Source organism: Sceloporus undulatus, chromosome 4 (genome assembly GCF_019175285.1).
Source record: "Sceloporus undulatus isolate JIND9_A2432 ecotype Alabama chromosome 4, SceUnd_v1.1, whole genome shotgun sequence".
Lineage (NCBI taxonomy): Eukaryota > Metazoa > Chordata > Lepidosauria > Squamata > Phrynosomatidae > Sceloporus > Sceloporus undulatus.
The window spans coordinates 166,884,768-166,906,976 of record NC_056525.1 but is presented as its reverse complement, the minus strand read 5'-3'; the positions used below and the strand labels follow the sequence as shown (position 1 = coordinate 166,906,976).

At 40.9% G+C, this 22,209-nt stretch overlaps 2 protein-coding genes and 1 pseudogene across 3 annotated transcripts in view; all 3 read left to right on the top strand.

The window, feature by feature from the left end:
- Positions 1–4,644, top strand: part of LOC121928145 (protein FAM217A-like) — a 13,898-nt gene extending 9,254 nt beyond the window's left edge. For both annotated transcript variants that reach the window (XM_042462463.1, XM_042462462.1), the window contains exons 5-7: positions 948–1,016; positions 1,115–1,194; positions 3,230–4,644. In XM_042462463.1, the coding sequence (XP_042318397.1) occupies positions 948–1,016; positions 1,115–1,194; positions 3,230–4,370 (1,290 nt within the window). In that variant the 3' untranslated portion in view covers positions 4,371–4,644. The remainder of the gene's footprint in view (positions 1–947; positions 1,017–1,114; positions 1,195–3,229) is intronic.
- The window catches only part of LOC121928148, a 448,580-nt gene that overhangs the window by 380,925 nt on the left and 45,446 nt on the right, over positions 1–22,209 (top strand). The window lies entirely within an intron of this gene.
- On the top strand, positions 7,730–20,404 carry LOC121929093 (annotated as a pseudogene).

The following is a 22,209-nucleotide window of genomic DNA, read 5'->3' as shown; positions in this document are numbered from 1 at the left end:
CCCCACTCGACGTAGTATATGAGTAAAATATTTTGTTTTTTTTACTGTGCATATTTTCATTCATGCAATCATAGATATTTATATTTTAACAAGTAAATAGCATTGTTCAAATCAGAACAGTTTAATTTAAATTCAACATTAAGTGCAACATTTAAAAAAGTTTGGGAAGAGGAGGAGGAGGAGGGATCAGAGTCTTTAAGTCTTGCACCACCATTGAGCAACTCTCACGCCACCCCCAGGGGTCCCACCCCATCAACTGAGAAACACTGGCCTAGATAATCCATTAAAGTAAGTGTTCCATTTGCATGTTCTCATACAATTATTTCAAAAGGATATCCCGAAAATGTAATTGTTAGCAATAATTAGTTCTGCTTCTCTGAGATATCTGGATAGCTAGTTACCTTTCTTACTGTACTCACCATCAAACATTATTTGGGCTTTATTTTTGCAGTAATCTTTTGGTACAGATTCCATCAAGGTTCTCCAGAGTTTCAGATGGCTGTAAAAAATTGCATTTTAAATTTGATTGATAATATTAGTCCAAGACATGAAAAATGCTGTAGCATAGAATCATAGGGAGCAGTGACCAAGATTGGTTGTTTTAAATTGGCAGTAGAACAGTAGACATTGGGGACCACTGATATATAGTAACATCAGTGCTTCCTATTAGGTGCCCCTTTCTAGGGGATGTTTGCCTCAAGTCTTTACAGTGCCTTTAAAAACTGAATTCTAGAGTCAGACACAAACCCTTGTCAGAATTGACAACAGAGACACAGGCCACCACTTATTTGTAATTTCAGGTATGAAAGAGACCAGACGTTTCGGATCAGATGTTTGGAATCAAACATCTGCCATAAACATTAATGGTTAAATGTTAGAATCAGTGTTATTATTGTTGTTGGTATTATTATTATTATTAACATTGCAGTGGCTCTGTTCTTTTACAGGACTTTTACAAAGATGCAATAGAACAGCTGGCAGATCTTAGCTTCTCAAATAATCCTAGAACAGCACAGGTAGTATTAGTTTATCCAGATTTTTTCATAACACATTGCTTGTTCTGAGTATATATGAAGAGGGTTTATTTTGTGTGGAAATGTTTTGTCTTTTTCAGTACAGTTTGAATAGTGGAAAACAAGGGTCATTTCAGTCTGAGAGCTGTACACATAATCATGGCAATAATTCAGTGATCAGGTAAAGAAATGTATTCTTTTTGCATTTTAAGTTAAATGAAAACAAAACTGGTGGTTATGCAGACCAAAATAAGCACTAAGCTGTATCTTCATTTATAACAGTGCCAAGTATCAGCTGTAAATTATGTTGGCATCATCACTTTTCTACAGGTTTCCAGTATTCTGTCTCATTTCTTCTTTGGTGTCTTGGAGTTCCTCCTCCTGTATGAAGAAAATTTATTCCAAGGCACTAAATGTTTGTAGAAGAATCTATGAATTCTTAATTTGCAAAAGGAAGGAGGATAGTAAAAATGTCTTCAGTTGCATAGCTCACTAACAAAATAAATCTAATTTGCTCAGGGGAATGGGACTGAGTAACTTGCCATGCAAATTTTGCAAAATTTTGCTCATGTTAGTCTGTTGCAGAAAACCAACAGAAACTCTTTGGCATCTTATGAACTAACGTGTTTCCCTGGGCATAAGCTTTCATGCAATGTAACCCACTTTATCACACACAAGATGAAAATAGGCTAAAGATTTGTTAGTCTCAAATAAGGTTTTTTTTGTGGTTTATGTCAACCTTTAAGTCACATTTTTAAAAGCTATTTGATAGCTATTAGAGGTGTGGCAGTACATTTCGTGGAAAGCAGGGATATTGTGATAAGACATGTTTGCATATCATAATTTAGGCACCCCAGGAATTTTTTTGGTATATTTCCTTCCTTGGTGTGCTAATTTATTGCATGCAGGGAATTAATGCTCTTGTTTTTAATATGGATGAATATCCAGTATGATGGCCCTTCACACCTGGAATTGAGTAGTACTGTACAGAATTTTAAAACATGACATGTTATTCTGGATGTCTGTCTCTTTATCTCAATGTGCTTTATTAACTGAACTGACTCTCAGGAGGATGTATGCACATGAATATATTGTTCTATAAACAAAAAGCAGAAGTATGCACTCCTCTTCCTTGTTGTCTCTTTGCCTCATACATCCTCATATGCATGTATACAGAGCACAACTTAAAACCTTACAGTTTAATAGATTTTGGCATGTGTGTTCTGTACCAAAACCTGTATATTGCCCCATGTCTTCTCCTTGACCTAGGCTTGTATATCAATGCTAAGAAGTCCTATCTGGTCCTCACACAAGAAGGTTTTTTTTTTTTAAATTGGGGCTTATACCTATTGTCCTCGTGATTTTCACATTCCAGACTCTTCATACACCCTCCTTGATGACCCAAAGAGATGTTGTTGTTCTTTGTGCAATTGGTTTCCTACAAACTGCCACTGTGAGACACACTGATTTCTGGGGACCTCCTGTTGGTTTTTCTCCAGGTCATGCTGACCCTTCCACTGACAGTGATGAGGATCCAGCCTTCTCAGAGCGTCAGTGGATCCAGCAAATTCTAGACAGGATGTATCAGCCTTCTACTCAGATATCCAATCAAGAAGATTTCTTTTCTTTTCTTTTTGAAATAATGCAGCATTGGCCCTCTCAGTTGTGTGTTGTTGAATGTATTCTTTCTAATGCTAAAGGACAAAGATTCGGTTTTGGGGAGAGAGGGGCCCAAAACAGCCAGGCAGAAAAGTGTTGCTTCCAGTCTCTCTGGGGGCATGGAATTTAGAAGACGCATGCCCCCAGAGCAGCTGGAAGCCATCTGGACAGCACGCCTGGGCCAGAAAAATGGTTGGAAAAGGAGTGGAGAAAGTCCACTCTTTGCTTGCATCCCATTCAGGTCCACAGTAGCAACTCGGAATGGGACAAGGTCTATGTGGTTGCCGCAGTCCTGCGCTGATTGGGGCGGGAGCAGCCGCTGGATGCTCCTTTTGCCCCATCTTCATAACCCCAGAGAGAATTCCACTGTTGGTGAATCTGTTCCACTAATGGAAGGCAGGTCTTTGAATTTTAGGGGAATGAATCCTATAGGTAAATAAATAATAGAAATAATCCAGGGTCCAACTCATGTTTATTTTCCTAAGGTGAGTGATGCTAATGTTAATTTACACTATATAAATAAAATGTCTTATTAGTTTTATTTATTTTTCCCCTAGAGACCTGAATATACCTTTCATACAAATGCCATCTAACTCTAGTCATGTTCTAACAAACTTCATCCACACTAATCCACTGGTGCGTTCTTTTACGAAGAGATGTTCCTCAGTTTCTTCTTCTGGAACTCAGAAGACATTAGAGAACTCTCATAGAAATGGCAGTGGAGACCTTTACAAAAGTGGCAATGAAACCAGTGTTTCTGGTTCTTGTACCTCAACAGATAGTGGTAGTGATGGCATACCTTCTACATTTAAAAGGAAATTGAAAAGAGGAAATGACAATATAGAGGCCACACTTCCAATAGAAGAGAAGGATACACCTGAGAGTGAGCAAAGAAATAAAACTTTGCTGAATTTTTTAAAAAACATTAATACTAACCTAAAACCTGACCCTATAGAACACAAGGAAGATGTTTCTGCTGCATCGGAGAATATGTTTTCATACCCTGATTTTCTTCCTCCACCTTACAATACCTTGGATTTACAAAAGCTATCAAAATTGGATGATTGGAGATTAGGTGTAGCTGAACCACTTGATCAGCCTTTTGATCTACTAATATCTCGTCTAGTCCGAATGGAAAGGTTGCAGTACTTGACTATATTAAAAGAAAAAACAAAAGAAAGTGTTTCTCCTGCTGTGGCTGTTAATAGCCATTCTAGTTCTTCAAAAGATATACATCAGCCGAAACAACCAAGATCATCTGGTCTTCCATGTTCTCAGACATCTTTTGATGGTGACCTTTATAATTTTGGCTGTTGTGTGCATGAGCCAGATATACCAAAATGCACTAGCCAGCGCTATCGTAAGTGGACTTCTGGAGGATTATCTCCTACACGTTCAACCACATGCCATCCACGAGCAAGCTGCAATATGTCAAAGTATCGCAAAGCTCTAGCCACAGCAGACTCAACCAATACAGTCGCTCAAAGGTCTATATTATGTTGTGGAAGCACATCAAAAATTGAAACAGATGCCAAAATCAGTTCTCAAAAATTACTTTCATCTGACACAGCTGTGTGTTCTTCATTACGTGACAATGAAAGTTCAAAATATAAACAGAGAAAGAGAAAACCTTGCAGAACAAACGGAACAGCAGTGACAGGCAGACTCATCAACTCTCCGAGTCATACAAACCAGTGAGATGCTTTGATGTTTAGAAATAAGAAAAATGAAGTACACTTTGTGAACAATCACAAATCGAAATAATAAGCAATCAAATAACCACTCACAATTTGATTTCTCCAAACACCAATTATTGCTAGTGTGTAATTGTTTATGATGCAATGGAATGTAACTCTTATGTATTTGTTTATGATGCAATAAAATGTAACATTTCATGTGTAATTGTAATATAACAAAGTGTTACACTTCTTATGTATCTAAGAAGTGTACCTAATATAAGTACCTAATTAAACCTACCGTAAGTAAAAATAAAATGAATTGTTTCATCAACCATTTGTTAGCATTATTTGAGCAAATCCTCTCAGGATGCACCCGGTGCAGGTCGCACCTCTTGCACATGGCAAGCACCCCAAGCCATCCACCTCTGCCCCCTCTATCACCATCAGCAGAAAGAAAGGTAGGGCCACAGGGGAGAAACGCCACCTCCAGCGGCAGCAAAGATGGTGGGCAGACATGCTCTTTTTTCTTCCCTGGGGGTAGGGGTGTCACCTCCTCTCAGGATGCATCTGGTGCAGGTTGCACCCCCCTCCCCGCTCTTCATTTAGGTGCATTTTAAAAGTGACTAAAGAAGCAAATAAAATATAATCTATGAGGTATCAAAGTTCCAAAATGCACTGCAGAAATAATCCAGTTTGAGACCACTTTAACTGCCCTGAGTCGGTACTAGAGAATCCTGAGAACTGTAGTTTATTGTGGCACCAGAGCTCTCTGACAGAAAAGACTAACTGTCTCACAAAACTACAGTTCCCAGAGTTTCCTAGCATTGATCCAAGGCAGTTAAAGCAGTCTCAAACTGAATTATTTATGCAGTGCTTTTTGGACTTGCTTTGGGTTGTTTTTCAGAATTGATTTTGGTGAATCTAATTTGTCTTAGTGGGTGAGTGAAAACATTCACTCTGAAGAGCTAAGACTAGAATATCCATATTTAGGAGAAATGTAGGATGAAGCTAGGATGAAATGCTTGGAGAAATCAACATGAGATGGCTGTTGCTATTGTACCCAGCTAGATGTTATTTGGTAGCCATCTGTCTCAGTAGGTGGAGACAAAGGGCCGGAACAGATGGCCCTGAAAGGGCTGCTTCACACTGTCTCCTTGACCAGATCAGGTCCGTGGCAACCACATGCTGTGGCACTGATCTAACTATTTGCCAGCTCAAAAAGAAGAAGCAAAATGCCACTCTTTTTTGAGTCAACAAAAAACTGGCTTTTCCTGTGCCACCACAGGTTTGCGACGCTCAGGTGGCGTGCAGCGTCTAAATGCCGCTCCACCAGAGTGCCATAAAGCCAGTCCATGTGTGGGCAGGCTTTTAGTGTCAGTGTGTACCAGCCTAAAGTCTTACCAAAGAACATGCTAAATAGAACTCTCACCCAACTTTTGATGAAACTAATTGTGCTGAGATACAAAAAAGTGTTAAAACGTGTGTAAAAAATTTCCCCGAGATCAGTGAATTAAAACCCCATCTGAACATTTCTAATAGCATATACATTTTCGTGGGGGATACATTCCAAATCCCCCCTCCCGTGAAAAAGAAAAATTGCCAATATTCAAGCCCCATTGATTTGAATGGTGGTGTGTGCCCCATTTTGTCTCCTTCCATTTGCCGCCTGTGCCCCACTACAAGTCCACAAAAACGGAGGGGTGACTGTATATAAAAATAAATGTGGTCTAGTGTCTCTTCCATAGCTCCAAGACTGGGAAGCCTAGACATTAGAAATTTTATCTGGATATGAAGGGGATTTTGAGGGTGTTTATCTCAGGAATATTTTTTTTAAAAGTGGATTTATTTTTATTAAGTACTACAAAGTCAGTAGGTGACATTAAGTGAACTTTGCCTATGCCTAGCTCCCTTTATATGTATGTACACATATATGTACATATGCACAGAGTGAGAGGGAGAATCCCTGCTACCTGATAGAGGCATCCTACCTTCGCTTCCCTGGTTAGAGGACAGCTATTTGTATTTTATAACTGCATTTTGCCTGTCTTGCCCCAGCAGAATAGCAAGCCTGATGTCACTGAACACAGGCACTTTGGGGTAATTTTAGATGCTTCGGGTAAGATTCCAAAACCTTTGTGCAATCTCAATGGCACTGAAAGAGCTGTCCATAGAAATCAGGGAAGCATTAAGATTTTAAAATAGTTGGGGCTGATACAACTGTGCAAAACGCAACTCGATGAAGACTGAGTACATTCAGTGGGAATAAAAAAGCTCACTTTTGTTGCAGCTAAAGATTATGGAGGAAAATGACTGAGCCCCCAGTGAAAGCACTCCCTATCTGAATATTCTGTTGCAGGACACCACTGGTAAGGCTGATGCTTCATTACTCTGACAAACTGTATATGCTGATAAGCATCTCATCTGGAGATTCTGCTTCATCCATGTTAGTATAGAGTATAGAGGAAATGACAGGCTGAGAACATAGTTCATCAAGGCACACAACAACAACAACAGTTAAAGTTATAGAAATGACATTGCCATGACTAAAACTATGCTAACATGGCTTTAATAGGTAGAAACACTTCAAATACATTTACTCCAAGTTTTCATCAGCCCCCAAAGTGCATCTTTATAGTATTTGGTGTGGATGAGGGTATGTGAACAACAGGTCCAAAGTATTTTCACATTTAGAGTGAGAACAGAAAGCAAGTATTTCTGTTTCTTACAAATTGGCTTAATATCATCTTAATGATAAAATTGGAACTGACTAGTTATATCTGAAAATGTAGCATCATCTTGTTGGCTATATAAATCCCTTCAACAGTTTTCAGTTCAAGATAATCCTCCCTAACAGGGAAAAGGGGGATGTAGTTTGTCCTGTTAGTGAAAAAGTAGCTTGGTAAGCATAGTTTTCTCTTGGGAAGAGACCATAGATGGCAAAGTTAATCATCCTCTCATTATTCTCTTTCCAAGTTTCACCTGCTTCAGGTTAGATAAAATGTGGAGGAAAGCATCACAGAATGTAGTATATGAGTCATAATGGCCTGGCCATTGATGACACAACAAAATTCTGAAATGATCAACTCTGGAAGAAGGGCCTATACAGACCTCGCTAGAAAGTATAGTTAGATGATGATATTGTATGTCATAGCAGTGGTCAGTTTTACTGTATTTTTTGGATAGGCTTAAGCTTCCTGTTGTTACTAGGTTTTTTGGGGGAAAGCATTTTTTAAAAAGTGAACATTTAGTTCCCTACAATTAAAAAAAACCCTGACTGTGTATTATATACCTTCTGTGTGATTTTGTGTGAGTGAAACAAACCTTGATATTTAATTTTTTATCAGTCGCTCCCTTCTCTTGGTCCAGTCTGTTTTAGCCATGTCACAAAGACAACAACCATTTCAGCTACCAAAAGCAACTGTTGTATACAATACACAAAAAGGCAATGCTGCTCATAGTAACATGTCACCCTATGGGCAAAGAAGAAATATAGACTGTGCACTACCTACACAGAATGCTTTCACCCCAGCCTTTTATTCCAGAAGAAAATTACTGAGTCGAAATTCAGTTCAAGAGGATCAGCTACATCCTGGTAACACTGTCTTGTAAGTCTTAAATACACTTTTAAAAATAAAGCTTTAGTGGAAAGATAACTTCAGTTGATTCAGGAACCATTTCTTGGTTTGAAAAACAGTTTAATTTAAAACAAAAAAGTAACAGTGCAGAAGACCATCTCCCCCATAATCTATTTAAAAAGTGCTTTGCCTCTCCAGGAGGCATTTTACTTTTTCATGGAAGAAGAGTTACCCAAATAGGTCTTGGGAGGGAGTAGAGGTATATATGTGTGCAGAAACAGCTTTGTGACTATATGTAGCCCAAGGACTGAACTTGGCTCATTTCTTCTATACAGGGGTACCCCGGGTTACGAAATTAATTCGTTCCGCTGCCGCTTTCGTAACCCGGAATACTTCGTAAGGCGAAAAAGCCATAGGCGCTAATGGGGAAAAGCCGCGATTTCGTGTGAAATAGCGCCGAAAAGCACCAAAAAAATTTTCGTAACCCGAAATAACCTTCATAACCCGGAACAGTTTTTTTGAATTGATTTTTTTCGTAACCCGGAAATTTCGTAAGGCGGTGCATTCGTATCCCGGGGTACCAGTGTACTGTTCTTCTATAAATACCTTTTTGAGGGCAGTTTTCAAAGAAGTAGCTGCATTAGCCTCTTACAGAGTAAAAAGGAGGCGAGTGGGAATGAATATAGCAGCACCTTTAAGATTAACTGGTTTTTATATTAGCATGAACGTTCGTGGATATAAACCCACTTCTTCAGATACAGTACAGAGTGATAACAGAATTTAAATAGGATCCAGAGAGATGCAAATCATGACCTTTGTCCTAATTTTACAAAGGACTGCATAAGGTAATACCAGTCTTTCATATCTTTACTGGGGTCACTCTGTGCTGATGTGTTTTCAGATCAATAAATTGGCTTACCAAAAGTCAGTTCCCTTGGGTTCAAAACCTTCTCCGAGAAGATTCCTTTTGTTAAATGTGCAGGAGACTGGACACTACATGTAATGTGCCATTAAGCCATTGTCTTTGTTCATACTTCTGCAATTTCAGCTGTTTCTCTTTCTAGTCTTCCTTTATAATTTGCTTGTTTTGGGGAGCAATGTTTCATTCTTAAAATACAGAAAACATAAGCAATTGATGCAGGAGAGCTATGTTTCAATCTCCCAACTTTCTTTCTAAGCTTTACCCATGTGCCTGCTAATTTAGGAGTAATCCTGATTGCATTCAATGACATTAGCCTCTGAGAGCTTGTCTACACTATGGGTATAAGTCCAAATGGACTCCTGCTCCTCCTGTCCCTGCACCTGCCAACAGCCACTGGATATACCTTTTTTTTCTGCAGGGACATCAGATAGATTGTCTACACTACCCAACTGTCTCTGCGGAATTTCCTGGGGCCACCACTGCCACCACTGCTGCTCCTACCACCTTTCAAAGCCAGGACAGATCTTGGCAGCTGCCACCATTTTTTACATTCCCGCATTTTCTCCAGTTTCCCTTACAGGCAATTTTCAGACCAAGTCACAACTCAGACAGTGAGGTTTTCCCCTCCTTCTCCTTCAGGAGCACCACTTCCACTGGTGTGCCCGTTGCTTTGGGGCAAACAAGGTGCCCCAACAAGTGATCTCAGTGCCTCATCTGACCTTAAATGCAAGTGGTTGCAAACCGATGCTGGTGGCACTCTTGAAAGAGGAGGGAAAAACCTCACTGTTTGGGATGGGAACTGGTGCTGACATTTAAATTGCAATTCCTGTGAGGACAAGCTCTGAAGGAAACTTGCAGTTGCAAAAACCCTGCCTGCTCTTGATTTCCTCTGATCCTTAAAGTATTTCTGACTTAAGATTGTATCACAGGGTTTCAGATTTGTTCACAGAGGGTTCACTCTTGGTTTCCTCTGAGCCTCAGAGAGAGTGTGACTTGCCTAAGGTCACCCAGTGGATTTCCATGGCTGAGCGGAGATTCAAACCCTGGTCTCCAGAGTCATAGTGCAACACTCAAATCTTATCTTTTGCACATTACCTACCTATATCCTTTACCCATTGTCTAAAATACATGCTCTAATCTGGTTTCCCAGTCCTTTATTTCTGTTGTGCATTTCATGCCTCAAATCTCCTTATGTAAAGCCAGGTTATAATATCTTTGTAAACCTAGGTTTTAAATATCAGTAGTACAGTATTTTGCAGAATACATTTCCACTGACAAAAGGAGAGCAAATCAAAGCTATTCAGTTGTCTGGATACAATAATTTGATAATAATGCATTTTCCGGTCCCTCAAACATCAATACAGTCTCAATGGAAAACAATTGTCCTTTTATCATACTGTATGTTGTGATTGATTGTGCTGTATGGAATGAAGTTGTTCTAGTGTCACAGTTTTAGTAGAGAGTAGCTGTAAGATCATGAGTAGTCACTTATCTTTTCAGAATCATCTTATACCTTTCTTTTTTTAATTTTAATATTTTAAAATCTGAGCGTGCATCGATAGTATTACATAAATATGTCATTGCTCATTCCCTTTTTAACAGCTGTCACACACCACAACTAAGGCTTGTCTCCCCAAAATATTTCCAAATTGTTTTGTAAACCTGAAAAACAAAAAAAACACCAATCTTTGAAGGGTATTGAAATGCAACGTCTACCTTGTTTATAAACCTTGGTCATGACTTTTACCTACATCTATATCACTCCCATTCACATCCCTATCCCTGCAAGTAGGGACAGGTCACTACGTTCTTTCCAGCAGAGTGGGGTTGGCACATTTGGTGATAAGGAAAAATCTCCTAGACTGTCCTGTTCTCTTGTATTTAGTGTTTGATTCCCTCATATGGCTTTATTCTAATCTGTTCTTTTCCCTGTTACTGCCAGCTTTCTTTTCTTCTAAACCCAGGAGCCAACACAGCCAACCCTTGCCATGTCTTTTTGAGGGACCGCTGACAAGTATACCTTAAGTGTGGGTGCTTTGATGTTTTCTTTCCATAATATGTAGCCATGGTGGTGTTCATATTTTGGCTTTGGCATCCTTCGCCCATAAGTAGAATATGACTTGGTTTTGCCCACTCACGGTACAAGCTGCCTATTTTTGTTGTAATGAGCTGCTGCTTTTTGCTGCCCTTTCCATCTCAGTTCTAATGGTTTTAATGTCATTACTGATTATTTTTGATGTCATTCCATTTCTATACAGGCTTTCTGAGGGAAACAAGACCAGCAAACCAGCCAATGTTGTGCAGAAAAAAGATTGCCTATCTGAAGTGTATGGGACTAGTCTTACATTGAACAGCTTGTCTCGTAAGGTACATGACTCTTGAACCACAGGGGCAGCTTTTAAACACACATCCTTTCTCTACACCCCCTTTTTATGATCAGTAGGGTTAGAGTTTCCCATATTAAGAATAAAGACAAAAACTAATTATAAAAATCATATTGTTTTGGAAGACAAAAACAAATTATTGCCAAATCTAAGATCAGTGGTACAGTTCCATATAAGGAAAAATCCTAAAATGCTGAGCAAAATAAAACGGTAAAACGTGACATTTAGATATGTTTCAGTGACATGATTCATAGAAATAAAAATGGGTATTAGGTAACTGAGGCGGGTTACAGACGGGCAGGGGAGGACATCTTGGAGGTGTATTCAGCTGAATGCGGAGCCTCCAGACGGCCCGCCCCGGGGGCGTGCTTCAGGTGTTGGAGCTTCCACACGGGGGGCAGTGAAGACGCCTCACCTGCGTCCGTTTCGGACCCGGAGTTTCCAAACCGCCGCCTCGGAGGACGCCGCAAAAAGAGAGGCAGCTTCCTCACGGGCGGCCCAAACCGCGGCTTTTTTTTTCTTTTGCTGGCTGGCGGATGCGCAGCTGCGCAGCGCTAAAGCAGCGGCGGCAGAAAGCCTATGTGCGCATTTAAAGTGCCCAAGCCCCTTTAAACTTTCCCCCCCGCTCTGCCCAAAAACAATGGTGGTCTCCTGCCAGCTGGTGATCAGCTGGTGTTGGCATCCTTGTCCACTTGCACGTTGCCAATGTCACCAGCATCATGGATGCCTCCTCTCCTTTGGTCCCCACGCTCCTGCTGAATCTGCAATGCGCAGCCACAGCTGTCTCCGCTGCCACCGCTGTCCCCCTGCCATCTCCCCTCACCTCCTTTGTACATATGTCAATATTTACAGTTTTAGCGTTTTTTATTGTTAGGTGAAAATGGCACAGGAATGTGTGTAGGGGTGCACTTTAAAGTCCAAACTTTCCAAGCAGCGCATGCGTACATGTTCCTCTAGGGTTAGGGTTAGGGTTAGGGTTACGAGGCTTAAAATGCGCCGCAGCTGTGCCTCAGCTTCCACAGCTGCATGTCAGCGGACGTTGCAATTAAAGCCTGACTGCAAACTACGCATGTTCCAAGACCCCAACTCACTATGCGACGGAGCTTTTAAATGGGCAACTTAAAGTAGCGGCGTAGCAGTTCTGGTGTACCGGTGCAGCAGCTCTCATGGCTTCTTCCACTTCTCGATATGTGTCAGCATTCAGGTAGGACTGCTCCAGTTTCTGCAGTTACTCCAGTTTCTGGGACCATATAGCTATAATGTCAGCCGTCTCAGTATGAGACCAAGACGTCCCCCTGCCTTTTTTCGGGGTGCTGGTGGATGGCTGAGTCATCCTGCCTGGTGGCAAAGGGGAGCCGCCACACAGCTGTGCCAGGAGCAGCCGAACTGTGCCCTTTCCCAGGTGAAAATGTGTGTAGGGGGTCACTTTAAATCCCAAACTTTCCCTTTTCACTTTCTACAACCAAAACATCAGCCGGCAAAAGTTACAACTTCCCGCGGTTCTAGCAACGCATGCGCACAAGTGGCTCTAGGGTTAGGGTTACGAGGCTTAAAATGCGCCGCAGCTGTGCCTCAGCTTCCACAGCTCCATGGCAGCGGACATTGCAATTAAAGCTTGGCTGCAAACCACGCATGTCCCGGACCCCGACCCATTATGCGACGCAGCTGACACGGAGCTTTTAAACCGGCAACTTATATTTGCGGCGTAGCAATTCTGACGTATCAGTGCAGGGGCTTACAGACGGAGCTGCGCAGGTACGCATCAAACAGAAAAGAAGCGGAAAAAAGCAGCACCTTTTTAATGCCGCTTCTTCCCGCTTGGGGCGTGCGGGGGGCGTGTTCATGATGGCATTCAGGTAAAGCCCGTCTGAAGGCTCTACCTTCATGACGTCATGAGTACATCCCTTTTTGCCCGTCTGTAACCCGCCTGAGGTCAGCAACCATGTGCTCCTTGAATTATCTTTGTACTTGATCATATCTTGAAATGTGCTGCTTTGCAAGTAATGCATGCATGTGTATTGGTACATTGAAAATCTGATAAGAAACGAGTTCTAAACCCTTTGATCAGCATCCTTTTAGTGACTGCTACATGCTTGATGTACTTGTATGCACCATTTTGAATGGAGCACAGAGGATTAGTGAAATGAACAAAGTAATTATTGAAATAAACAATGCATGTCATTACAGATACCAGGTACCTCTGGTTTGGAATCTGACTGCTCTGCTGAAAAGAAAAGTAGTTTGCCAAAAGATAGGATTGGCACAGGAGGTGAGAACTAGCATTTATTGGTTGTATTTATTTATTGTACTTATACATGCTCTCAGAGACATTTGGAATGATGAGAAACTGAAATTATTTCTATAAAACTCAACTTTTGATCTTTTGCAGGTGTTTTGGCAAACAGAGATTACAAGGTAAGGGCAAATAAACACTATCTCTTTAGTACAGGTTGAGTCTCCCTTATGCGAAAGGCTTGGGACCTGAAGTGTTTGGCATTTTGGATTTTTTCAGATTTTGGAATATTTGTTTGGAAGATATCTGCTAAAGAGACTATGACATGGAGCAGTGGCTGCAAATTTAAGGAAAAGAGATTCCACCTAAACATTAGGAAGAATTTTTTGGCAGTAAAAGCTGTTTGACAGTGGAACACACTCCCGCGCAGTGTGGTGGTGTTTCCATATTTGGAGGTTTTTAAACCGAAGCTGGATTGCCATCTGTCAGGGGTGCTTTGATTCTGTGTTCCTGCATGGCAGGGGGTTGGACTGGATGTCCTTTGAGGTCTGTTCCAACTCTATGATTAAATGATTTTATGATTCTGCGTACAGATCCTAACAGATAACTTATCGGGTTAGGCATATATCAACAATCAAGGGGGACTATGATCCATACCATTGATAATGGAGTTGAACAAGTTGTTCTAGTGGGTAGAAAGACATATCAGCTTGAAAATGGCAGGGAATTTGAGAGAAAAACTAAATGTGTGGGCAGATTATTTCAGTTGCAACACAATTCACCTGGGAGAGTGGACTTTGAATTTGGTAGTGTTGTAGGATCTAAACAATTCTAGGTCCTTTTCAGCTGAACCTTTTTGCATCTGCGAAGAACTGCATATTAAAAACATTGGAAGCTGAGGATTATAATGCTTTAACAGCATGGTGGCCAAAAGGATGTCTGTATGCTTTTCTGTCATTACAAATAATGCAAAAGGTCCTGAACAAGGTGCAGCATGAAAAAGCGCATATGGTGCTAATAGCTCCATTTTGGCCACAGTGACCATGGTTACCATTACTAATGCATCTGTCAGTGGCACACCCATACGCTTGCCAAAAAGACGATACCTGTTGAGTCAAGAACCAATTTACCATGTGATCAGGGAGAGCACACAGCCCCAAACAAACAAAATTCCCCCTCAAAGTCTTTAAAAGAAAAAGTCAGAGTGTCAGTGATGACCCCCCCTCACACACACACATAAAGCTTACCTTTTGTTCTCTCTTCATACACTGAGATCAAAAGATGGGGGCAGCAGTTCTATAGAGCTACAGGCTTCTAGTTCCACTGCCAAGGAAGTACTCATTGTCTATGGAAGAGTAGCCTAGATCAGTAGTACTCAAAGGTTTTTGTGGTACTCAAATGTTATTTATATTTTAACAGGAGATAACATTGTTCAAATTAGAACAGTTTTATTTAAATTCAGTATTTAGTTCAATATATGAAAATGTTTGGGAAGAGGAGGAGGAGGAGGAAGGATCAGAGCACCCCCATTGACCAACTCTCACTCGCACACATTCCACTAGTTGAGAACCACTGGCTTAGATAGTCCATTACAGTAAGTGTTACATTTGCATGTTCTCATACAATTATTTCAAAAGGTCATCCTGAGAAAGTAATTGTTAGCAATAATTAGGTCTGCTTCTCTGAGATATTTGGATACCTAGTTACATTTTTTTTTTTTTGCACTCACCATCAAACACTATTTTGGCTATATTTTTGCAGTGATCTTTTGGCTCAGATTCCATCAGGATTCTCCAGAGCTTCAGGTGGTTTAAAAAATTGCTTTTTAAATTTGATTGATAATATTAGTCCAAGACATGAAGGATGCTGTAGCATGAAATCATAGTATATAGCAGTGATTCCCAGAGGGGTGGTATGCCCCCCTGGGGGCTGTGGAAAGATCCAGCAGGGCAGTGAGGCAAAAGGAGGCAGCAGGGGATTGTTGAGGGAAAAGCAAGGGTTGGGGGACACTTCAATCAAAATATTGGTATGCAAGAAAGACAAGTGAAATCAACAGCTTTTAGGACCATGGTGGGGATGAGGATTGCATGAAACATCTTTTCAGGGTCCCTTTAAACCACTAGAAAGTCTCACTTCATGTGGTGATATCTCCCCTTTAAACCACTAGAAAGTCTCACTTCATGTGGTGATATCTCCCCTTTAAACCACTAGAAAGTCTCACTTCATGTGGTGATATCTCCCGCTCTTCATCCCCCTGTATGAGCTTGCTCTGTGAGCTGCATGTTTGATTAGTAATGCAAGGCTTAGGCACAGGCATAATTTCTGTGGCTTGGAGCAGCATCATTTTGGGACAGACTGACTGACTAGAACAAGGAATTAGAGCATGTGGCGGTGGGGAAGCGGCAGCACAAAGGAGCTTTCAAGTTTGAGACCCTGCTTAACTTTGTGTGCTCCAGCCTGTTCCTGCTTTCTTTCATAGACTGAGAAAAGAGGTAGCAGAAGAAGCAATGTTTGTGTGTGAAGAGGGAATGCTTGGAGCTGTGTGGGGAAGACATGTCTCAGGGAAAGGAGGAGAAGGAATACCCGGGGTTGATTCTTGGAAAGAGTCCTTCACCTTGGAGTAGCTCCTGTAGTTAAAATATCTCTCTTTCCCTGTCCATACCAGTTTCCAGTCCAGAGCATGTAGCCTCTGTAAATGCAGTATATAGACATTGTCTATGCTCCCCTCTGCCTAACAAAGAAGAGATTGAAAGTCCTTCCTTGCTGGAAGCTTCTCCCTTTGCACCTGGTCACATTGGGAGCAGCAACCGAGTATTTGGCTGAGAAGTGACCAAGAGGCCTCTTGCCTGCACTGGTCTTTGCCTCAAGACCAGAATGGGTGAGAGACTTCTCGGTCACTACTCATCCAGCTGCTCAGCTGCTGCTCTGAGGGTGATCAGGTGCAAAGAGAGAAGTGACTGAGCATCCAGTCAGAGACTGAAAAGCCACTAGCCAGTGCTGCCCTTTGCTGCAAAGCTAGCATGGGTGAGAGAGTTCTTTGTCACTGCTCAGCCAGCTGCTTGGTTGCTGCTCCCAAGGTGACTGGGTGCAAAAGGAGCAGTGCCCAAGATTAGTTCCTTTAAATTGGCAGTAGAACAGCAGACCTAATATCAAGAAATAGGCATTGGAGACCACTGATGTATAGGAACATCCTATTTCCTATTTTTGCCCCTTTCTAGGGAGTGTTTGCTTCAAGTCCTTACAGTACCTTTAAAAACTGAATTCTAGAGTCAAACACAAACCCTTGTCAAAAGTCACAGCAGAGACACAGGCTGCCACTCATTTGTAATTTCAGATTTGAAATAGGTAGATCAGAGATTTGGATCAAACATTTGTCACAAACATTAATGGTTAAATGTTAGAATCGATGTTTTTATTATAAATGTTGCAGTGGCTTTGCTCTTTTACAGGACCATCGTAAAGCTACAACGGAAGAGTTTGCAGCTCCTAGCTTGTCAAATAATCCTAGAACAGCACAGGTAGTGTTAGTTTGCCCAGATTTTCCCATAATACATTTTACTCATTTCTTGTTCTGAGCTATATACGAAGAGGGTTTTTTTGTGGACATGTTTTGTATTTTTCAGCACAATTCAAATAGCAGCAAACAGGAGTCATTTCATTCCTGCAGCGGTACAGATAATCAAGACAATAATTCAATGAGCAGGTAAAGAAATTTATTCTTTTTGCATTTTAAGTTAAATGAAAACAGAACTGGTGGATAAACTGGCCAAAATAAGCTCTAAGCCACATCTTCATTTATAACAGTGCCAAGTATCAGCTGTAAGTTATGTTGGCATCATCATTCTACAGTTTTCCAATATTCTGTCTCATTTCTTCTTTGGTGTCTTGGAGCTCCTCCTCATGTATTTTCTGTGCATGAAGAAAATTTATTCCAAGGCACTAAATGTTTGCAGAAGAATCTATGAATTTTTAATTTGCAAAAGGAGGGAGGAGAGCCAAAATGTCTTCAGTTGCATAGGTCAGTTCACTAACAAAATAAACCTGAAATAAAGTAGTATGGTGTGATATTGTCCCTCTCAGCTGTCTGTTATTGAGTGAAATCTTTGTAATGTTAAAGGGCAAAGGTTTGGTTTCAGAGAGAGAGATCCATTGTTGGTGAATCTCTTCCACTAATGGAAGGCAAATCTTTGAGTCCTAGGGGAAAGAGTCATATACATACATAAATACTAATAACTAACCCAGCGACTCCAACTCATATTTTTATTTTCTAAGGTGAGTGTGCTAATATAATTTCCACGATTAAATGCCATTCCTTATTAGTTTCATTCTTTTTTCCTTTAGAGACTTGAATAAATGTTTTATACAAATGCCATCCAACTAACTAGTGATGTTCCTACACCAAACTTTGTCCACACTAATTCACTGGTGCCATTCTTTTATGAGAGAGCAACATCAGAGAAGTCCCATAGAAATGACCAATGGAAGACTTTTGCCAAAAGGGGCAATGAAATCACTGCTTCTGGTTCTTATCCCACTCAAAATAGAAGAAGTGATGTCCTGCTTCTACATTCAAAAGGCAACTTAGAAGAACTGACAATGTAAAGGGAACACTTCCAGTAGAAGACAAGATATACCTGACATGTGAAAAGAAATAAAGCTTGCTGCAAAGTTTTAAACATTAATACTAACGTAAAACCTGACCCTATAGAACAGAAGAGAAACTGTCTTCTTCATCAGAGAATGATTTTTTCATATCCTGATTTGTCTGCTCTCCACCTTACAATACATTGGATTTTACAAAAACTGTCAAAAGTGACATGATGGAGATCAATTTAACTGAACCACTTGATCAGCCATTTGATCAACTAGTATCTCGTAGTCTAGTCCGAATGGAAAGGTTGCAGCGTTATGACGATATTTCCAAGAAAAAACAAAGAAACTGTTTCTCCTGCCGTGGCTCGCTTAAGAACAGTTCTGGTGACATGGAAAAATGTACATCCAGCTGAAACAACCAAAGTCATTGGTTTTATCTTCTCATGAAGCTTTTGATGTGTGATCATCACAATTTTGGTGGTTTGTGTCTCATGAGCCACATATACCAAAATCCGCAGCCGGAACTGTCATAAGAGCGACATCTGCGAGGATTATCTCCTGCACGTTCACCCATAAAGCACCAACGAGCAAGTGACAATACCTCAAAGTGTCACAAAGCTCCAGAGTCAACAGTAGACCTCAACCAATGCAGTTGCTCAAAGGTCTATGTCTTGCTCTGGAAGCTTATCAAAAATTTACACGGTGACAAAATCACTTCTAAAAAACTACTTTCATCTAGCACTGTGGTAGGTTGTTCATTACCTGACAATGAAAAATTCCAAAATATAAACAGCAAAGACCAAGAGAAAACCTTACAGTACAAATCGGGGCAGTAACGGACAAACCAATTAACTCTCAGAGACTAAGCTGTTTTCCTGGTATTTCCACAAAGCCAAAGCACTCTGAGGTTGATTAACAATGCTACTCTCATACCAGACGTACAGAGTCATCAGTAAAAATTTTTACTAATGTGCTAGTGTGGCAAGTGCAAACACACTTCGTCAGGAAATTCAACAGGATGTCCAAAGGACTACATCAAATTTGGAGGGATATTTGTGCAGTAGTGTAGCTAATCATGTGTGGGTGTTGTGACCTACACTGGGTGCATCTGAGAGGGTGACACCCCTGTCACCAGGAAAAAAAAATGGAGCTGCCATGCAGTGAATTCTGAGATGAAGAAGAAATGGAAACCTCCCATCTGTAAGGTTTTCTCCTGCTTGCCCTCTGGAGTTGGTGTTCCCCCCCAACCCCCCTGGCCTGTCTTCTCCTCGCTGTGTGGCAATAGCCGGGGTGTGAAGGTGGAGGTTTGGGGCACAGAGATAGCTGACCACTAGCTGGCCATACTGCTGACCCTGTGGCTCAACCCTCCAGGAGCCCAAAACACCACCAGCAGCGGGTAGGGGATTTCTACAAGCCATTAACCACCCTAACTGTGGTCTGTCAACAGAAAGCATAACAGAGAACGTATTTAGGGTCCAGGAACTGTAATCTTTTCTTCAATGAAGTTTAAAAGTAATATAGATGACGGATATCAGAGTACTCCAGCTTCTTTTTGCATCCCCATAACACAGCTTGGTTTCATTTTCCATCTGTTTTTGCCTTGTGCATTCATCTAACACGTCTTGCCTTCAAGCGGCTGGAAACTGCTTTATGTTGCCCATTTGTTTCACCCACCCATGTGGGTTTGGAGAAGAAAACGACACCCAAGCAAGGAGGGGAGGAGGCACAAAAAACAATAAGGCACACACAAGGATTTGCAAACTGCGTAAAGCCATTGTAATCTGATAAATATTAAGTGCAGAGAGATCTGCATGAGGTTTGCAATAAGCGTGAAGATAATGAGGAGTGGGCTGACAATGAGACTTATACAATTTTAACCACTATTAAACGGAGGTACTACAACTAATAGTTCATCAATTTGAAGTGGCCGCATTATTTTTTGGGGGGAAAAAATTCTTCCAACTACTGCAAAAGTGCTAGGTTTGTGCTTATATGTGCATGAAATGTTACTAATTACTATGCTTAGTAAGGCCCTCTCAACGAAAGAGAGGGAAATGATGGGGTAACACAGGTTGAATCTCTAATATCAGATGTTATGTTTTATAATGTATTAGCAGTTCTTGTAAGTATGAATGAAATGATGATTGAATGGTCTACTATACAAAAATTCCTAATTGCAGGAAAGCAAAATATTAGGCTCTACACGTTTGTTAAAAAAATAGCATTGTGAAAATGCATCAAAGTGAAGGTTTAGAAAGAGTCTTTCTTCTTCTGTACTGCAAAAGACGTCACTAGCTTTTTGAATATAGATAACATTATAAACTTGTTAAAATTTTACAGGACTGATTGCATTGTCATATTGAACTTGGACAAACAGAGAGCAATTAAGACCTGCTTCTTGAAATTGCAAAGTTGCATGGCACACTGAATCTTTGGAAAACCGCACTCCATTGTCATAGCTCTTTTATTCCACGTATACTGCTATGGCTGTTTCCTGTGCATTCTTGGGTTTTTAGTTTAGCGAGGCTAGGAGATCTCTTGCTGAGAGAATTCTAAATTTCTTCCCTAAACTGCAAAAACCAAGATTCAACAGCAGAAAACCATAGCCATAAAAGTGGATTAATATCACTAGAGAGTGTGGCATACTGGCTTGGTGGTTGGACTATTATCTGGAGACCAGGGTTCAATTCAGCTTGGCTATGAAATTCAGGGTGACCTTAGCAGTCAAGTCACTCTCTCAGCCTCAGGGGAAGGAAATGGCAAACCTCCTCTGAACCAATCTTGCCAAGAAACCCCATGAAGGTTTGCCATAAGTCACGAAATTAGTGAAGGAAAACACAACAGTAGCAGCAACAACAATGTAAAGCAGTTTTGTCCATTAGATTGCATAAGAGGATGCCATTTCTATTTATATTTTTCTAACACAATTTTGTATACTCAAACAAATATGATGGAAACAGCAACACCTACAAGACAGTATCTGTAAATTCATGCCACCCTGTGCAATTTACCAGTAGTAGTCTTTCAGAGGAACTAGTGATTATCCTCCCTGGCATCCCAATGAGGATTCAATGGCCATGAAAAAGCTGACAAAGGGAGAGGCCAAATACTTTGGGGAGGACATGGTATTTGGCTAGAACATAGGTTACAAGATGTTAACCGCACAGGATAGGAAGTCCTCTCTGTCACCTGGGTAAGTTCTTGCTAGAAGTATTTTAAGATCTGAAAGAGCTTTCCATAAATCAAGAACACTAAGATTTTTAAGATGTTGGGGCTGTACAACGGTTGCAAAATATAGACTGTGCAAAATTCAGCCCTGAAAGACTGAATCTGTTCGTGGAACAAAAAGGCTGACTTTTGTTGCAGACCAGTTATGGAGGAAATTATTGAGCTCTCAGAGAAATCACTATATATCTGAATGTTCTGTGCAGGACACCACCTGTAAGATGGGTTTCATTACGCTGACAAACTGCATATGCTGTGATAATCATCTCATCTGGATATCCTGCCTCATCTATCTTAGAGAGGACAAAAACAGGCTGAGAGTTTATTTCACTTTGTTTTTTTGAAGGGGCCTTCAAACAAGCACGCCCTGCTCAGCTCAAAGTGATAGTCATTGAAAAGGTACAGCCAAGGGATGAGTTTTATTGCAGATATTATCTCTCTAGGGTACAATTATGCCAAACTGTGTATATGATTTTTCATGGAATCATGAGTTGGAAGAGACCACAGGGCTATCCAATCCAACCCCTGCCCTGCCGATGTACAATCAAAGCTTCCTGACAGATGGCCATCCCTCTGTTTAAGACCTCCAAGAGGAGACTCCACCACACTCTGCCAGCAGCGTATTCACTGTTGACACAGCTCTTACAGTCAGGAAGTTCTTCCTAATGTTGGTGTGGAATCTCTTTTCTGTAGTTGAAATCTTCTCCTCTGGGTTCTGTTCTCTGGAGCTGCAGAAAACAAAACTTGTGCCTCCTCTCGTATGACATCCTTTCAAATGTTTAAAAAGGGCTTCATATCACCTCTTAATGTCGCTTATTCAAGCTAAACATGTCCCGCCTCCCTAAATCACTCCTCACTAGGACATCATTTTCAGACCTTTCACTACTTTGGTTGCCCTTCTCTGGACATGCTCCAGCTTGTAAACA